This window comes from Megalobrama amblycephala, linkage group LG1 (genome assembly GCF_018812025.1).
Source record: "Megalobrama amblycephala isolate DHTTF-2021 linkage group LG1, ASM1881202v1, whole genome shotgun sequence".
NCBI classification, from domain to species: domain Eukaryota; kingdom Metazoa; phylum Chordata; class Actinopteri; order Cypriniformes; family Xenocyprididae; genus Megalobrama; species Megalobrama amblycephala.
Genome location: NC_063044.1, coordinates 4,109,609 through 4,127,084, shown reverse-complemented (window position 1 = coordinate 4,127,084; position 17,476 = coordinate 4,109,609). Strand labels below are relative to the sequence as shown.

The following is a 17,476-nucleotide window of genomic DNA, read 5'->3' as shown; positions in this document are numbered from 1 at the left end:
AACTAAATGCAAACATCTTTTATGTAAAATATCTTACTCAGGACAGTACTACACAAAAAATAACATGCATTTTTTATTATCCCTCTTATTTTATTAAAATAATTATCATTTTCACAGATTCTGCAAGGGGTTCACATACTTTTTCATGCCACTGTATATCTCACATTTCTGACTTTATTTCCCTCAGAATTGCAAGATTTAAACTCACAATTGCGAGAAAAAAGTCAGAATTGCATGATATAAAATCAGAACTGTGAGTTACAAAGGCAGAATTGCGTGATATATAGTGCAGTTGTGAGGTTCAAGATTCAAAAAGATTCAAAGTTTATTATAAGCCCAGAGGGCGATTTTTGGGAAGGTTTTTTTTCCTCAGAATTCATTGTTTATATCTCACAATTCTGACTTTATTGCATGTTATAATGTCAGAATTGCGATATATAAACTCGCAAATACCTTTTTTTTTTTTTTTTAGTGGCGGAAACAAGCTTCCGTATAAAAACTGTGTGATTGTGAGTGTGAAATCCCAATGACGGGGCTGCTGGGAGTTTTGAATAGAGTTGGCCCAATAAATTCACAAGGGCTTACGAGCATTTTCACAGTACTTCCAGAGCATGTTAAGGTGTGGTCACTTTTACCGTTGCTTGGCAAAACTTCAGTCATTCTAAAAATTGAAATCCAGTCATTCCAATAAGATTCCATGCGATTGGGAGTTTTGCGTGAGGCCAAAAAAGTTCCCCATGCAGATTTTGCTCATGTTCATGTTGGTCACACACATTTCCGCTATTGACAATGACCCTTTTTTCACATGAAATTTTACTAATGTGACCACACCTTTAAAGTCTAGTCACATTTAGGTGTAATTTTGTGGGGAAAAAGGTCCATTTTCAGTGTAGTGAGATATGAAGCACATCTCAGACAGAAGTTACTTTTAAACCAAGCAGCTTTCTGTTGGTCAATGCCATAGACTAATAAAAAAAAAAAAAAAAAAAAAAGATGGACACATTGTCTCCCTTAATCGCAATTAACCTGAAATCGCACTTAACTGTTTGGCTTAGTGCGATTATGAAATCGGTAATGCTGTGATTTATTTATTTTTTATTCGCGGCATGTCAGTGAAGCACGGCTCAGTGATCAGTAGTAAATTCTGCTCCATCTGAATGCCCTGCCGACGTGCATTTATAACATGCATTTGAAAAAGGAACACACATGGAAAAACATTTATGAACCTCTTGTCCAACAAAAGACAACATAACATGTTTTTACTCCAAACTCACTTCATAATTTCACAGTCGAGTGTTTGAAATAACATCCTTCTTTGAGATGATGTGGCTTCCTACGCAGAACAAAGCATAAAAGAATATTATTTCATAGTATTCTATACAGTGATAAAGACCATGTCGATTAGCATTGCATTATACATATACTTTATTATCATGAAAATACCCAAGAAGACTTGAAGAACTCCAATAAACCATATATTGCCGTAGTCATGTGTTTATTAGACACGTTTAATCGATCAAAGCGTTTCAATCTTCTGTTTATTCAGCTACAGCAATAGTGTGATGCCTATAGGCATTAGGTGCCTCCGAAATCGCGTACTGAGTAGGCGTCAGTTACGTCCCTTCAACTCCATTCACAAATCCTCTCCTGTGGCCTCAATGGATAGTTAAGTGTCCATCGTATGCACACTTCAGAATCTCGCCGGAAGTAGTAAGTCATCCGGGTACTTTTCGCCTACGCTGCGTAAGAAATCGAATACTACTCTACTATATAGTACGCGAAAAACAGTATGCGAACAGAGTAGTATGTCCAAATTCATAGTATTCGAAAAACAGTAGGCGAAAAGTACCCGGATGACCTACTACTTCCGGTGAGATTCTGAAGCGTGCATACGATGGACACTTTCCTATCCCACGAGGATTTGTGAATGGAGTTGAAGGGACATAACTGACGCTGGTAGGTCATGTGACGGTAACAACTTAGTGGATGTAGTACGTCCGAATTCATTCATACTGCACGCATTCGTACTATATATAGAACATACTTTTTCAACGGTCGTGAAGTAAATTTAAATTCAAATGTAGTACCTACTCAACGGTATGCAATTTCAAACGCCGCCCTACTGTTTTTCGAATACTATGAATTCGGACATACTACTTTATTCGCGTACTATAGTACAGAATTATTCAATTTCGGATGCAGCATGTGTGTAGTGAATATAATCCAGACACACATCTGCCATGTTGTCATTATCATGTGACCTACCAGAGTCAGTTGTATCGCTTCACCTCCATTCATAAATCCCCTCCCGTGGCCTCATGGGATAATAAAGTGTCCATCGAATGCAAACTTCAGAATCTTGCCGGAAGTAGTAGGTCATCCTGGGACTTTTCGCCTACTGTTTTTCAAATACATACTACTCTGACGTACTGTTTTTCGCATGTTACATATAGTAAGGAAGTATCCGATTTCGGACGCAGCCAACTATGTGCGTTAACTTTTTTTCTGCGGGGCATATTTGGAGTTTCTACACGAGAGCGCCCTCTTGCTTTCAGATGCTGCAGCATTTAACCGTACTTCACTGACAAGCTGCGCATAAAAAAAATTGCCAAATCACGTGCGGTTTATTTTCAATTAATTGTGAAGCCCTTGGAGCAAGTGTCTGTTGTAGTGATCGTGAGGTGGAGCCCACACTCCCAACTACTTTGACTTCAGGATGTGTGCGGTACACTTGGTCAAAGTAATGAATTTGCATGACCAACTTGAACCCATTGTGAAATCTGTGTGGGAACATCTTTTGCGCTCATGCAATTGTGTAGTTTCCTATTGGAATGTCTCGATTTTGTTTGTAAACATTCGCTGTGACTGCACCTTTATGCTGCTGACAACACTCACTTTCTCCTGCTAGGAGTGACCCATGAGGGTTACTGTGATCTTTATGTCAACACTGTGACCTTGAGCACTTAATTGTTCCATTGAAAGCATCTCTTAATTTTTTTAGTGTATTTGTTTGTTTCAAGTACATTTCAGGTTTAAAAAAATGCCTGAATGTAGCATTAATTATCTATAAATTGGTTAATATTTTGGGAAGTGTTGGGTGAATTGTGTAATTTTTGTGACTGGTGGTGCAAAAATGACACTTTAGTTTTCTACATTTTTATTTGCTAACCGGCATTCATTTGTGTGAATTCACAGTTATAAAACACCATAAAACATACATTACAATTTAAAACTTCTGTTGCTTGCAATAAATGTAGCCTGAACATCATATTCTTTCATGGCCCTGGAAACACAGCATGTGCATATTTTTAGAGTCATTTATTTATGCTGTTATTGTAATACACACTTATTATGATGATGTACAGTGCTGGCGATTTTATAGATCATACTGGATATTGGATCTTAGAACTGCCGTTACCACAAGTAATTTTTCAAAGAAATGACAGTATTTGTGCCAAGGCGAAGGCACATATGCACACAGTTCAAACAGTACCTCACATTATTTCCGCATCATCGGCATGCTATTTGAAATTCACAATGAATAAATTTATGAAATGTGTTTTTCTGTAAAAAAAATAATTTATATTGCTGTTTTTTAGTGGCATGCCTGACAACCCTTTAATAACATGCTTTATGTTTTATTTCATGCAATTAAAGGCTTTACAAGTGGTGTCTTGTAATAAGTCTGTTACTGGACTGTATATGCTCCATGGTCATTGATAAAGGGTTAGTTCACCCAAAAATAAAAATTGTGTCATTAATTACTCAACCTCATGTCGTTCCACACCTCTGTTCATCTTCAGAACACAAATTAAGATATTTTTGATGAAATCCAAGAGGTACAGTGGGTACGGAAAGTATTCAGACCCCCTTAAATTGTTCACTCTTTGTTATATTGCAGCCATTTGCTAAAATCATTTAAGTTCATATTTTTCCTCATTAATGTACACACAGCACCCCATATTGACAGAAAAACACAGAATTGTTGACATTTTTGCAGATTTATTAAAAAAGAAAAACTGAAATATCACATGGTCCTAAGTATTCAGACCCTTTGCTCAGTATTTAGTAGAAGCACCCTTTTGATCTAATACAGCCATGAGTCTTTTTGGGAAAGATGCAACAAGTTTTTCACACCTGGATTTGGGGATCCTCTGCCATTCCTCCTTGCAGATCCTCTCCAGAGATACTCAATTGGGTTTAAGTCAGGGCTCTGGCTGGGCCATTCAAAAACAGTCACAGAGTTGTTGTGAAGCCACTCCTTTGTTATTTTAGCTGTGTGCTTAGGGTCATTGTCTTGTTGGAAGGTAAACCTTCGGCCCAGTCTGAGGTCCTGAGCACTCTGGAGAAGGTTTTCGTCCAGGATATCCCTGTACTTGGCCGCATTCATCTTTCCCTCGATTGCAACCAGTCGTCCTGTCCCTGCAGCTGAAAAACACCCCCACAGCATGATGCTGCCACCACCATGCTTCACTGTTGGGACTGTATTGGACAGGTGATGAGCAGTGCCTGGTTTTCTCCACACATACTGCTTAGAATTAAGGCCAAAAAGTTCTATCTTGGTCTCATCAGACCAGAGAATCTTATTTCTCACCATCTTGGAGTCCTTCAGGTGTTTTTTAGCAAACTCCATGCAGGCTTTCATGTGTCTTGCACTGAGGAGAGGCTTCCGTCGGGCCACTCTGCCATAAAGCCCCGACTGGTGGATGGCTGCAGTGATGGTTGACTTTCTACAACTTTCTCCCATCTCCCGACTGCATCTCTGGAGCTCAGCCACAGTGATCTTTGGGTTCTTCTTTACCTCTCTCACCAAGGCTCTTCTCCCCCGATAGCTCAGTTTGGCCAGACGGACAGCTCTAGGAAGGGTTCTGGTCATCCCAAACGTCTTCCATTTAAGGATTATGGAGGCCACTCTTAGGAACCTTAAGTGCAGCAGAAATGTTTTTGTAAGCTTGGCCAGATCTGTGCCTTGCCACAATTCTGTCTCTGAGCTCTTCAGGCAGTTACTTTGACCTCATGATTCTCATTTGCTCTGACATGCACTGTGAGCTGTAAGGTCTTATTTAGACAGGTGTGTGGCTTTCCTAATCAAGTCCAATCAGTATAATCAAACACAGCTGGACTCAAATGTAGGTGTAGAACCATCTCAAGGATGATCAGAAGAAATGGATAGCACCTGAGTTAAATATATGAGTGTCACAGCAAAGGGTCTGAATACTTAGGACCATGTGATATTTCAGTTTTTCTTTTTTAATAAATCTGCAAAAATGTCAACAATTCTGTGTTTTTCTGTCAATATGGGGTGCTGTGTGTACATTAATGAGAAAAAAAATGAACTTAAATTATTTTAGCAAATGGCTGCAATATAACAAAGAGTGAACAATTTAAGGGGGTCTGAATACTTTCTGTACCCACTGTATATGACTCGTCCATAGACAGCAATATAATAAGCACTTTCAAGGTCCAGAAAGGTACTAAAGACATTGTTAAAATAGTCGACGTGACTGCAGTGGTTCAATCTTAATTTTATGAAGTGACGAGAATACTTTTTGTGCGCACAAACAAAACAAAAATAACTTTATTCAACAATCTCTTCTCTTCCCTGTCATTATCCTTACGCGGATTGATGCAGTAAGCACAGTGAAGGCTTCCGTGTTTACATCCGAATGTCCAAAACTGCATGCGTGTGATGCTGACACCAATAATGAGTCTGCGTTGTGGCGTAGAACCTGGAAGCGCTGAACGTAAACAACATATGAGAATGACACAGAAGAGAAGATATTGTTGAATAAAGTCGTTATTTTTATTTTGTTTTACGCCCAAAAAGTATTCTCGTTGCTTCATAAAATTAAGGTTGAACCACTGCAGTCATGTCGACTTTTTTTAACAATGTCTTTAGTACCTTTCCAGACCATGAAAGTGTTGATTATATTGTCTATGGACGAGTCACCTTTCGGATTTCATCAAAAATATCTTAATTTGTGTTCAGAAGATAAACGAAGGTCTTACGGGTTTACAGCAACTTAAGAGTGAGTAATTAATGGCAGAATTTTAATTTTTGGGTGAACTAACCCTACAATGTTGTTAGCTCTAGAAAGGTTACGAGTAAAAGTGTTAAAAGTATCGGACAATTTATTTATTATATTTTTTTCCTAGTTCTCTGCTCTAAAGTATTTAAAAGACACATTTACCCCAAAAATGAGGAGTATTAGCATCCACACACAAGCACGCATCCTGTTTATTTTAAATGCACGCTGCAGTTTTGTTGTCTGTCGTATTAGATGCTCGTGCTCAGTTTAAAGTCCGGTGAATTGTGACTGGTTGTCATGTAGTTATTGTTTATAAGCTGGAAAAATAGTTCTGAAAGCGATTCCAACATTTTCGTTTTCATTGCTGTGGAGTGGACTTCCCGTTCTCTTAGAATTTGCATGATTATTAAAGAGTAGCTAATGTGCGGGAACCTTGTTTTTTTTTAAAAAAAAGAAAAAAAAAAAAGAAGTCGGCATTAAACGGAAGTTGCGATAGTCTTTTCCCCAATAGAGTACCTCAGAGATGACGTGTTTTTGTAGGCCAACCCTGAAGTTAGCGGCGCACGGGTTCCCTCGATCAAAAGCCTATGCATTTTTCCCATAGACTTTTGGAAAATCGCAGAAAATAAGCTCTGTGTTTAACAAAGGGTTATGACACTTACACGTTTTGTCTATCAAGATAATCTTTACAAGTTAACACAACATTTATACATTTTGAAGCCTAAATAAAGTCGTCAGATATAAAAGGTTAACAGTAGGCTATAAACGGACTACAGCACACCATAGTCGCGGATCAACGTCATCATCACCACCAAGCTTCCTCAAACTTTATTTAAAAAACAACTTTATTTATAAACATGCTCGCTGATTATGATCTGCGCTGTTATTAATACTTATCCACTTTTTCATGAGAAATGCTGTCCAAATGTCCCGTTTTTAATGATGACGTTTAAATTCCCCGCCAAAGAAAGTAGTCCCTTTTAGCAATTTGTTAGCAACCGCCGATTTTAAGACACAGTAAAAGTTTAAAAAATCACAAGTGGGTTATAACTGGTGTGTTTTATGTCATAGATCAAAACGTGAAAGTATTTAGAGGCTTTGTTTACCACAGACCTTATTTCAGGCGATTTAGCAAAAACCCATTCAAAAAACCCATTGACTTTAGGGCGATGGAACTGGAAGTCCTAAAATGCTAACTCGCTTCCGGATTTTGCATACAAAAACACGTCATCCCTGAGGCACTCTATTGTGACAGCCGAATTTAATGATGACATCTCAAACAAGAAAAACTAAGGCAGGGTTGATTTTGTCCTTGGTGAGTTAATTGACCTTTTGCTGGGAGCTTGATTGACAGGCAATCTAACCAATCATAACGTCGAATCCACGGCTTGTTTCGAAATAGCAACTAAAGGGGGCAGGTCTTTGCGGATGCTTGTGGTCTGCTATTGGTAAGTTTCATGTGAGTGACAGGTTGTCCTGCCCTTGCGCCAATTAAACACGTCATCGGAGAAGAGATGTTGTTGCAAGAGAGGAAAGTTAGTTTGATTAAGATTAGATTATGATGGAACATGAATTTAAAAAATAAATGATTTATACTACAATTGCATAAAAAAATAACTGTCAAGTTTGATTTCATGGTGACTTTAAACATGAATTAAATTAATAGTAATATTTTTATATACGACCTTTATCACAAAACCTTCATCTGCAGTTTTATCCACTTCTCAATCTTGCCATCAAGGGGCGCTGCTGTGCACTGCATATGTGCTCAGGGGTCCATGGGCTTCACTGGGTGTACTTTGGGCACACTAGTGGTCAGATATAGCTTTTATTTCTAAAGAAAAAAAGAAAAAAAGGTGGCTGATGTTATAACCGCATCACACCTATAGGTGGCAGCAGCGCGCACGTGTTTGAGCTGTGCTGCTGTTCAGTGTCTCGATAGAGGAAGAACTGCAGGTTCTGTTGAGTGATGTGATATCCGCCTTCCTCTCACATACCAGAACATACTCCCTAAACCCCCGCTTTAACCCTCCTCAGCAATCATCTTTTGTAATGAATGCATTATAAGCCCGACGTCCCGGCGGTTCATGGTTGCCTCACTGTCAGTGTTAGTTTGGTAAGTGTCGTTATGTCTAGAGGATGCTAACATGCTACCTCACATTACTGTTAGCTGCTTTAGCTTCAGTCTATAAATAGAAACACAACAGACTGCTTTAATCCTGATACTAAACGCATGAAAGTGATTTTTTTTAATTAATTGAGTTCATTATTTAGTCAGATAACGGTTCGAGGAAACAGGGCAGATACTTTCTTCTTGTTTTTGGTTGAATGAATCCTGTATAGTTTAGACGTATAATTTCCCCCTAATTAAAATGAAAATGTAAACAAAACTTTTTTTTTTTTTTTTTAATTGTATATTAAATTTGCTACAAATATACATTTTTTAAATCTAAGTTGTGATTAATGTTTTATAAAGACGACCTAACGTTAGATGTCGTCCATATCGTTTTGGAGAAACGCCAATTTCATGTGTTTTCCATGACTTGAATTGTATCAAATATGACTCCACATTAAAACATTGTGTATCTAATGCATGTAAATAAGGATATGTGGAAATCAGTCTTGATGTATGATTGTATCAGTACAACCCTATCTTGAGTTCCCACAGTTCTAGAAAATACCAGGAAATAACAGGGAATTGAGAATTCAGGTAAAAGATATATGTATGACATCCTGTAAAATGTAAATGAATATTGTGAGAATCAGCCTTGATGTAGGAATTTAAAAATAAAGGATAGAAAATACATTGACATTTATTCATCAAATAATGATAAAATTAGTACTGCCTCTTTTTTTTTTTTTTTACTTTATTAAATGTTACTTGTATTTAGTTGTATGAAATATAAATATTATATATTTATCATTTCCCCCCCAAACTAAGTCTCTTAAGTTAAATTACGTTTACTTTTTTTGTATATTCAAATTTCCTGATCATTTACTCACCCCCTCGTTATCCAAGATGTTCATGTCTTTCTTTCTTCAGTCGGAAAGAAATTAAGGTTTTTGAGGAAAACATTCCAGGATTATTCTCCTTATAGTGGACTTCAGTGGGGACCAACAGATTGAAGGTTCAGTGCAGTTTCAAAGGGCTCTACATGATCCAGACGAGGAATAAGGATCTTATCTAGCAAAATGATTGGTCATTTTTTAAGAAAAAATAAATATTTATATACAGTACTGGTCAAACAATTTTGGAAACATTACTTTTTTTAATGTTTTTGAACGAAGTCTCTTATGCTCATTTAGGCTGCATTTATTTCATAATAAATACAGAAAAAACAATAATATTGTGAAATATTATTACAACTTAAAATTATGATTTTCTGTTTTGATATAGTTTAAAATATAATTTATTTCTGTGATGCAAAGCTGATTTTTCAGCATCATTACTCCAGTCTTCAGTGTCACATGATCCTTCATTGTAATATGCTGATTTATTATCAGTGTTGGAAACAGTTGTGCTGCTTAACATTTTTTTTATAACCTGTGATACTTTTTCAGATTCTTTGATGAATAAAAAGTTAAAAAATATCAGCATTTATTTAAAATAGAGATCTTTTGTAACAATATACACTACCGTTCAAAAGTTTGGGGTCAGTAATTTTCTTTCTTTCTTTTAAAAAAAAAATAAATTAATACTTTAATTCAGCACGGATGTGTTAAATTGATAAAAAGTGGTAGTAAAGATTTATATTGTTAGAAAAGATTTATATTTTGAATAAATGCTGTTCTTTTTAACCTTTTATTCATCAATGAATCCTGAAAAAAGTATCACAGGTTCCAAAAAAATATTAAGCAGTTTTCAACATTGATAATAACTGACTATCAAATCCTCATATCAAAATGATTTCTGAAGGATCATGTGACACTGAAGACTGGAGTAATGATGCTGAAAATTCAGAAATAAATTATATTTTAAACTATATTAAAATAGAAAACCATAATTTTAGGTTGTAATAATATTTCACAATATTATTGTTTTTTCTGTATTTATTTTTTTCTAGATAAGACCCTTATTCCTTGTCTGGGATCATGTAGAGCCCTTTGAAGCTGCACTGAAACTGTAATTTTGACTTTCAACCCGTTGAACCCCATTGAAGTCCACTATAAGGAGAATAATCCTGGAATGTTTTCCTCAAAAACCTTAATTTCTTTCCGACTGAAGAAAAAGACAATCATTTTAAATGACATGGGGGTGAGTAAATTATCAGGAAATTTTAATTCTGAAGTGAACGAATCCTTTAAATTTGTTACAAATGAATCTTTTCTCCATCTCAATTTGTTTCTCTTTGCGTCACAGGTCTGGAGATTTCCTTTGAATGGGTTGAACTCGAGAGACTTTCTCCTTTGATTTGGGCACGTAACGAACGTCATTAAAGGAGGTGCACAGACCCCTTTGTATTAAAACTTTGTGCCTGTACAATAAACAAAGGCAGCAGCACCCAAAATGCCACTTGGATTGGGACGCAGAAAGAAAGCGTCTCCGCTGGTGGAGAACGAGGAGGCCGAGCCGATCCGGGCTGGACTGAACGTCCCAGGGTTGGATGGCTTGGATGGAGGCAGGGTCAGCCTGGGTGAAGGAGCTGCCCATGAGGGCTTACCACCTCCACCCACCAGCTTGCGACCTCGCCTGATCTTCCACACCCAGCTGGCTCACGGCAGCCCCACGGGTCGCATTGAGGGCTTCAGCAATGTACGTGAGCTCTATGCCAAGATAGGAGAGGCCTTTGGGATTCTTCCAACAGAGGTGAGGGGCATTTCTCTTTGCTTTGTAAGCGCAAGCCTTGTTGATTATGCTGACTAAATGCCTACTTCATTTTCCAGGTGATGTTTTGCACACTGAATACTCACAAAGTGGATATGGACAAACTTTTGGGTGGCCAGATCGGGCTGGAGGACTTTATATTCGCTCATGTGAAGGGCCAGAGGAAAGAAGTGGACGTCTTTAAAGGAGAGGATGCACTGGGGCTCACCATCACTGATAATGGAGCTGGCTATGCTTTCATTAAGGTGAGAGAAATGATAAAGCATTTTAAAGGGGGCCTATTATACTCCTTTTCACAAGATGTAATATAAGTCTCTGGTGTCCCCAGAATGTATCTCAAGTTTCAGCTCAAAATACCCCACAGATCATTTATTATAGCTTGTCAAATTTGCCCCTATTTGGGTGTGAGCAAAAACACGCCATTTTTGTGTGTGTCCCTTTAAATGCAAATGAGCTGCTGCTTCCTGCCCGCTTTCCAGAAGAGAGCAGAGCTTTAACAGCTCACGCTTTGGTTGCTCAACAACAACAAAGCTGGAGAATCTCACGCTGCCAAAATGGTGATTGTCAGTAACGGTGTTCATCCTTACATTGGTCAAACTGGAGTCGGACGCTGATGGAGAGACTCAGGAAGAAGTTACAACTTTTAGAATGAAACTGGACGTTTCTGAACAGTTAGTGGATAAATTTATGTAGTTGCTGTGGAGTTGATTCAACTTATCGACTAGCATGTGCCGTCATGTTAATCTTTTGTGCAAATCCAGCGTTGAATTGACCCTTGTTTGTGAAGCAGTCCGGTGTAAAATGACGGCATGTCAACAACACTCTACTACAACAACTCTTCCTCTTCTCTAAAGCCCCGGGTATACTTCAGTGCGCGTGCAACAGCACATGTGCAAGCAGGAAAGAAGAGTCCACTAGGTGGCAATACGCTCAGTACTGAGCACAATGTGCAGTCGTCGTAGAAGTGTGTAAAGAACGATTCAAAAATAAGACGAGTAAACTCAAAAGCATGCCGTTTTTGATTCCTGTTCTCTTGGTGTATCTTCTGAACTACCGGTATGTTGCAATGGTGGATGCACTATTTTTCTTCTCCGATCCTGCCCAGAGAATGTCCCATTGTCTTGTAATAGTATAGAAAAAATTGCACTGCGCATGTGTCGAACTCTGTCATCCGGATGCGACTGCGTGCGTGACGCATCCGGGCCCGGAAAGTGAAGTATACCCGGGGCTTAAAGCAGCCCAACATGGCCTCACCCCCTTTGTTGTGTGTTCCCAGGGGCAAGGTTTACGTAAATTTTGGGGTTTTTTGATGTCACTAAGAAGGCTGGGAAGAAGCTCATTGTAGTCCTTAAAAAGCAATTTCTGTAAAAGAAAATCTCACTTTGCATTGAACTTTGAGTGTTGTAACTTGCAGATGTTGTTTTTGCTTAAACAGCAACATTTCACACTAACTAAAGTTAGATGCAAGTAAGTTCATGTTTTTAATATCTAAAACTAAAGTGGTTTTCACACTTGAAATAGTTAACCTTGGGTCAAACCCCAGGTCTTTCAAACAGAGACTTTCATAGACAATCTAGGACGTCAGGGAAGGTCTCATTTTTTAAGTTTCTCTACAAGCTGTTCACAAATTGGCAATAAAAAGTCATTAATGCATGAAAATTCTTACATATCACCCTTTTAAAATATATTATCCAGAATAACGCTATATAAATGTAGCTTATTATTATTTATATATAATATAATTTTTTTTTAAATAGATATTTTAAATTGTAATATTTATTACTGTTTTTACTGCCTTTTCATCAAAAACATTCAGTCTTGGTGAACATAAGAGACTTCTTTCAAAAACATAAAAAAAATCAGTAATTGTAAAACAGTATTGTATATCACAACATACTTATTTTTGCTGAAAATCATCTGTTTCCTTTGCAGAGAATAAGAGAAGGCAGTATTATTCATCAGATCCAGGTCATCAATGTGGGCGACATGATCGAGTCGATCAACGGGCAGATCCTCATTGGCTGTCGCCATTATGAGGTTGCCAAGATGCTGAAGGAACTGCCTAAAGGGAAAACCTTTGTCCTGAAGCTGGTGGAGCCTATGAAGGCATTTGGTAAGAGATTTTGAACATACTGTGTAGCTGACATTGATGGCCACAGTGAATTTGATATGATGATTTTGACCTTTTTTTTTTTTTTTTTTTAAGACATGATCAGTCAGCGGTCAGGAAGCAGGTCGGGCTCTGCACAGTTAGGAACAGGCAGAGGAACCCTGCGCCTGAGATCTAAAGGACCGGCCACCGTAGAGGAACTGGTATGACTGCTGGGTTAAATGCCTTGCTCAGGGGTATAATGATCTCAGATCAGTTCAGTTCACGGGTCACTAAACAGTGAGTCAGCAAATATGAGTTTGCTGTTTGATACACACTGCAGTTTAATATATTGTAATGCATAACATAATTATCAATCAATAATATAATTATCAATGAATAATCAATGCTAGGCATTATTGATTGATAATTGACTTGTGATTAATGTAAGAGAAAGACCTAGATTTCATTGAATCAAAGCATAAAGTCTATAAATGCATAAAGTCATGGCATTAAATGTTGCATGCACTGCATTAAAAAAAAAAAAAAATCCTCAGTATTTTTGTCTTGTTTTTCAATTTAAATATCTCAATGTTCTTGAATCAATACACAATGCATGCAAAATGAAATTAAGTCTTGTTTTCGGAGAAACCGAACAATATTAAGTGAGTTTACACTTGAAACAAAAACAAATATCTGTCAGTGGTGCATGAAAACTTGTTTTCCCTCTGAATTATGATGACTTTTCTGAGCCCTTTTGCAGATACTTGTTCATGACTTTATCATAAACTCACTTGATAATGATCTGTTTCATTTTATCTTGTCATTTTGCTTTTCGAGTATCTTGATTTAAGAATCTTTAGACATTTGCACTGCAAAAATAACTAATCAATGGTAGCTTTTCAGGTAAGCAAGGTAATCTTTTCATTCATTCTTTCTTTGTGTTGCAGCCGTCGGCATTTGAAGAAAAAGCTATTGAGAAAGTGGATGATCTGTTGGAGAGCTACATGGGTATTAGAGACAGTGAACTCGGTATGTTGTCTTGCGTATGCCAGTTTTTTTTTTGTTTTTTTTTTAAAGTGGCGTTTCTAACTCCCACACTCATTCACAGCTGCCACGATGGTTGAGCTCGGCAAGGACAAGAAGAACCCGGATGAGTTTGCTGAAGCTTTGGATGAGAATCTGGGCGATTTCGCATTTCCAGATGAGTTTGTGTTTGATGTGTGGGGTGCCATAGGCGATGCAAAGGTCGGTCGTGTGTAATTCTAGAAAAGGCTAAAATGGTAATTCTAGAAAACAGTCCTTTAGGAACACTATTTTAATTTTGTTCTTTTTGGGAGCAAATGCTGGGATGATTTTAAGAACGCTGGAAACACTTGTATGTAGGCCTCTAACTCCACTTTTTTTTTAAGATGCAGATGTTATCAGGACACTATATTGAATGCATTTTTAAAAGATTTAAAATTGTATTCAGATTTGACTAGGTTGAGCCTAATCACTTATATGTCTTATTTAGTCGGATATCAAGCAAAAGATGCTGAGACTCATTGAATTTGCAAGGCGTTTACTCCAGGGACCATGTCTGGTATCCCTGTGAGGTTTCTCTGTTACATACTGTGACTTTCACTTGCACTGTGTTGCCCAACGCTGTATAAATTGCACGGCACAGATCACAGGACATACAGTGCAGAGATCAAGGCAATGATGGCCTGCACTGGTGTGGATCTGACCCGTCCCGTGGCAGAATCATGGAGCATTTGTCTTATCAACACTATAATGATTCCCTAAAGCATGTGCTGTCTTATGTACTCTTGTCCTCTCTTATATTAAGGATTTCAAGTGGCTTAGAAGTTGTTGCAATTAACTATTTCCGATTGACCTCTAGTGCTTTACATTTCCAGTTCTGTGGCTTAGCTCTTATTTTAAAAGAGTAAAAGAAACAGGGAAGAAATAAAACATCGGTTTTCATTTTAGTAGTGTGGTCAACTACCACCCAATGCCAAACATAAGGAAATCTTTTTCTTTTTAAAAAATCAGTATTAGCAAGTATCATAAAGTATTATAAAATAATCTTTTTCAGGATTGATAGAGGAATTATGAAGGGATTAAAAGTTGGGCTGGGCGATATGACAAATTTCACACCAACCGTCATAGTAGCCAAACAGATTTAAAATGTTTAAAGCATAAAGAATCAATCAAGTTGTCCAGACATAATGAAGATTCATTTTCATCTTCATGCACAAATATAACCAGTACATAGTAATAAACAACTATATTTACCTACATATATTTTATGTCACGAGGATGTAAGTGATTTTTTTTTTTTATTGATTTATGCAAATTATAGTTTGGGATCTACTAAAGGGACATGGGATGGGAGGAAAAATTATATTTCAATTCGTAATGCTTTTGTGTTCGCTTGGAAAAGCTATTGCATTCTCCTGAGAAACGTTTTTCTCGCAAAACGTTTGTGATGGATATAATATGAGATGGGAGGAAAAAACTATATTTCAGTGCTTTTGCAAGCAAACATAAAGTTTCTTAGGGGAACACAGTGCTTTTTTGAGAGTGAACATAACACAAAAGCATTGAAATGAAAATCTCATATTTTTTTCCCCTCACAAAAGTTTTGCGAGCCAATGCCAAGTTTAATGACTCATAAACTCTGTATGTTGCTTAATTTTATACTGCCAGCAGAATTATTGTGAGTATATTGTGAATATTTGATATATATCGTCCAGCCCTACTTGTAAGTGAATATTAAAGCACTGATTGGAAGGTAGAGGCTGTGGATGGCATTGATTTAAGTGTTATATAGTGTTGATGTGTTTACGGAAATTACACTACAGTAGCATTCCTAAGATACTGACAGTAGTACTGCACATATGACCAAACACGGACGTCAGACACTGAGCACATGATGATTTCTAGAGTTAGTGGAACTCAGAGATGATTATTACTCTTAACCAGGCTGTTCAACACTGTAGTATTTCCACATCTGTACCATCAGAGCATGTTTAAAATGTAAAGTACTGATCATGTGATGGTTACAACTTTAAACTTTATATTTCTTTTTGTATTATTATTCAGCCAGTCGCCATTTCTTAAGGGGGGATATAAGGTAATGTTTAAAGGACCAGAGAAAAATAAATAAATGTTTAGGTGTTACTTTTTACATACTGTAAAGCTATATCAGTGTAGCTTGAACACAGCGCTCTTGTGGTTGATTTACTTTGGACACTTTTTTTTTTCATTCAGTTCTTTTTGAACATATTTAGATATGTTGTCTTTAAAAATGAATAGTTTACACTGATGATGTAATGGTTTTGGTGGATTCATGTGACACTCAGACTACCTTCAAATGGCAATAATCATATAAGTCTTATATATGTTACATTTTTTTTTTTTTTTTCCATTGACAGAAATGCTATTGCACCAAACTGTTATTTGTTAGAATTATTTCTCAACAGTATTAAAATAAACAAAACGATTTGTGTGATTGTTTTTGTGTTCTGGAAAGCAGGAGGTGTTTTTGTGTCTTACGGTTGTTCATTGAAACACTGAGTTCGTTCTCCTTGGCTGAACAACCTCACCAAGGGCATATTTCCATTCTTTACATTTGAATTTCCTATGTAGCCGTAGAGGGAAATAAGTGACCTCCACTGAAAATATAATACAAGACTTGTTAGTATAGTATTATTTAAGGGTTAGTTCACCCAAAAATGAAACTTCTGTCATTTATTACTCACCCTCATGCTGTTCCACACCTGTAAGACCTTCATTCATCTTCAGAACACAAATTAAGATATTTTTAAAGAAATACAAGAGCTCTCCAACTTGTCCATAGACAGCAATTTAAAGGTGCCGAAGAACATGTTTTTAAAAGATGTAATATATGTCTAAGGTGTTCCCTGAATGTGTCTGTGAAGTTTCAGCTCAAAATACCACATAGTTTTTTTTTAAATTAATTTTTTTAACTGTCTATCATTATAAATGAGCCGATTCAGGGTGTGCGGCCCCTTTCATTCTCGTGCTCCACGCCCCAAGAGCTCGCGCTTGCCTTAAACAACATAAACAGAGTTCACACAGCTAATATAACCCTCAAAATGGATCTTTACAAAGTGTTCGTCATGCAACATGTCTAATCGCATAAGTACAGTGTTTATTTGGATGTTTACATTTGATTCTGAATGAGTTTGATAGTGCTCCGTGGCTAAAGCTAACATTACACACTGTTGGAGAGATTTATAAAGAATGAAGATGTGTTTATGAATTATACAGACTGCAAGTGTTTAAAAATGAAAACAGCGACGGCTCTTGTCTCCGTGAATACAGTAATAAACGCTGGTAACTTTAACCACATTTAACAGTACATTAGCAACATGCTAACGAAACATTTAGAAAGACAATTTACAAATATCACTAAAAATATCATGATATCATGGATCATGTCAGTTATTATTGCTCCATCTGCCATTTTTCACTATTGTTCTTGCTTGCTTACCTAGTCTGATGATTCAGCTGTGCACAGAT

At 37.1% G+C, this 17,476-nt stretch overlaps 1 protein-coding gene across 1 annotated transcript; it reads left to right on the top strand.

Moving 5' to 3' along the window:
* Window positions 1-7,940: 7,940 nt before the first annotated feature.
* On the top strand, window positions 7,941-16,433 carry gipc1 (GIPC PDZ domain containing family, member 1). The gene is made up of 7 exons (XM_048171373.1): window positions 7,941-8,145; window positions 10,390-10,836; window positions 10,914-11,099; window positions 12,787-12,967; window positions 13,061-13,167; window positions 13,894-13,975; window positions 14,055-16,433. The coding sequence occupies exons 2-7, from the start codon at window positions 10,537-10,539 to the stop codon at window positions 14,204-14,206; spliced, it is 1,008 nt and encodes a 335-aa protein (XP_048027330.1). The 5' UTR covers window positions 7,941-8,145; window positions 10,390-10,536; the 3' UTR covers window positions 14,207-16,433.
* The last annotated feature ends 1,043 nt before the right edge of the window (window positions 16,434-17,476 follow it).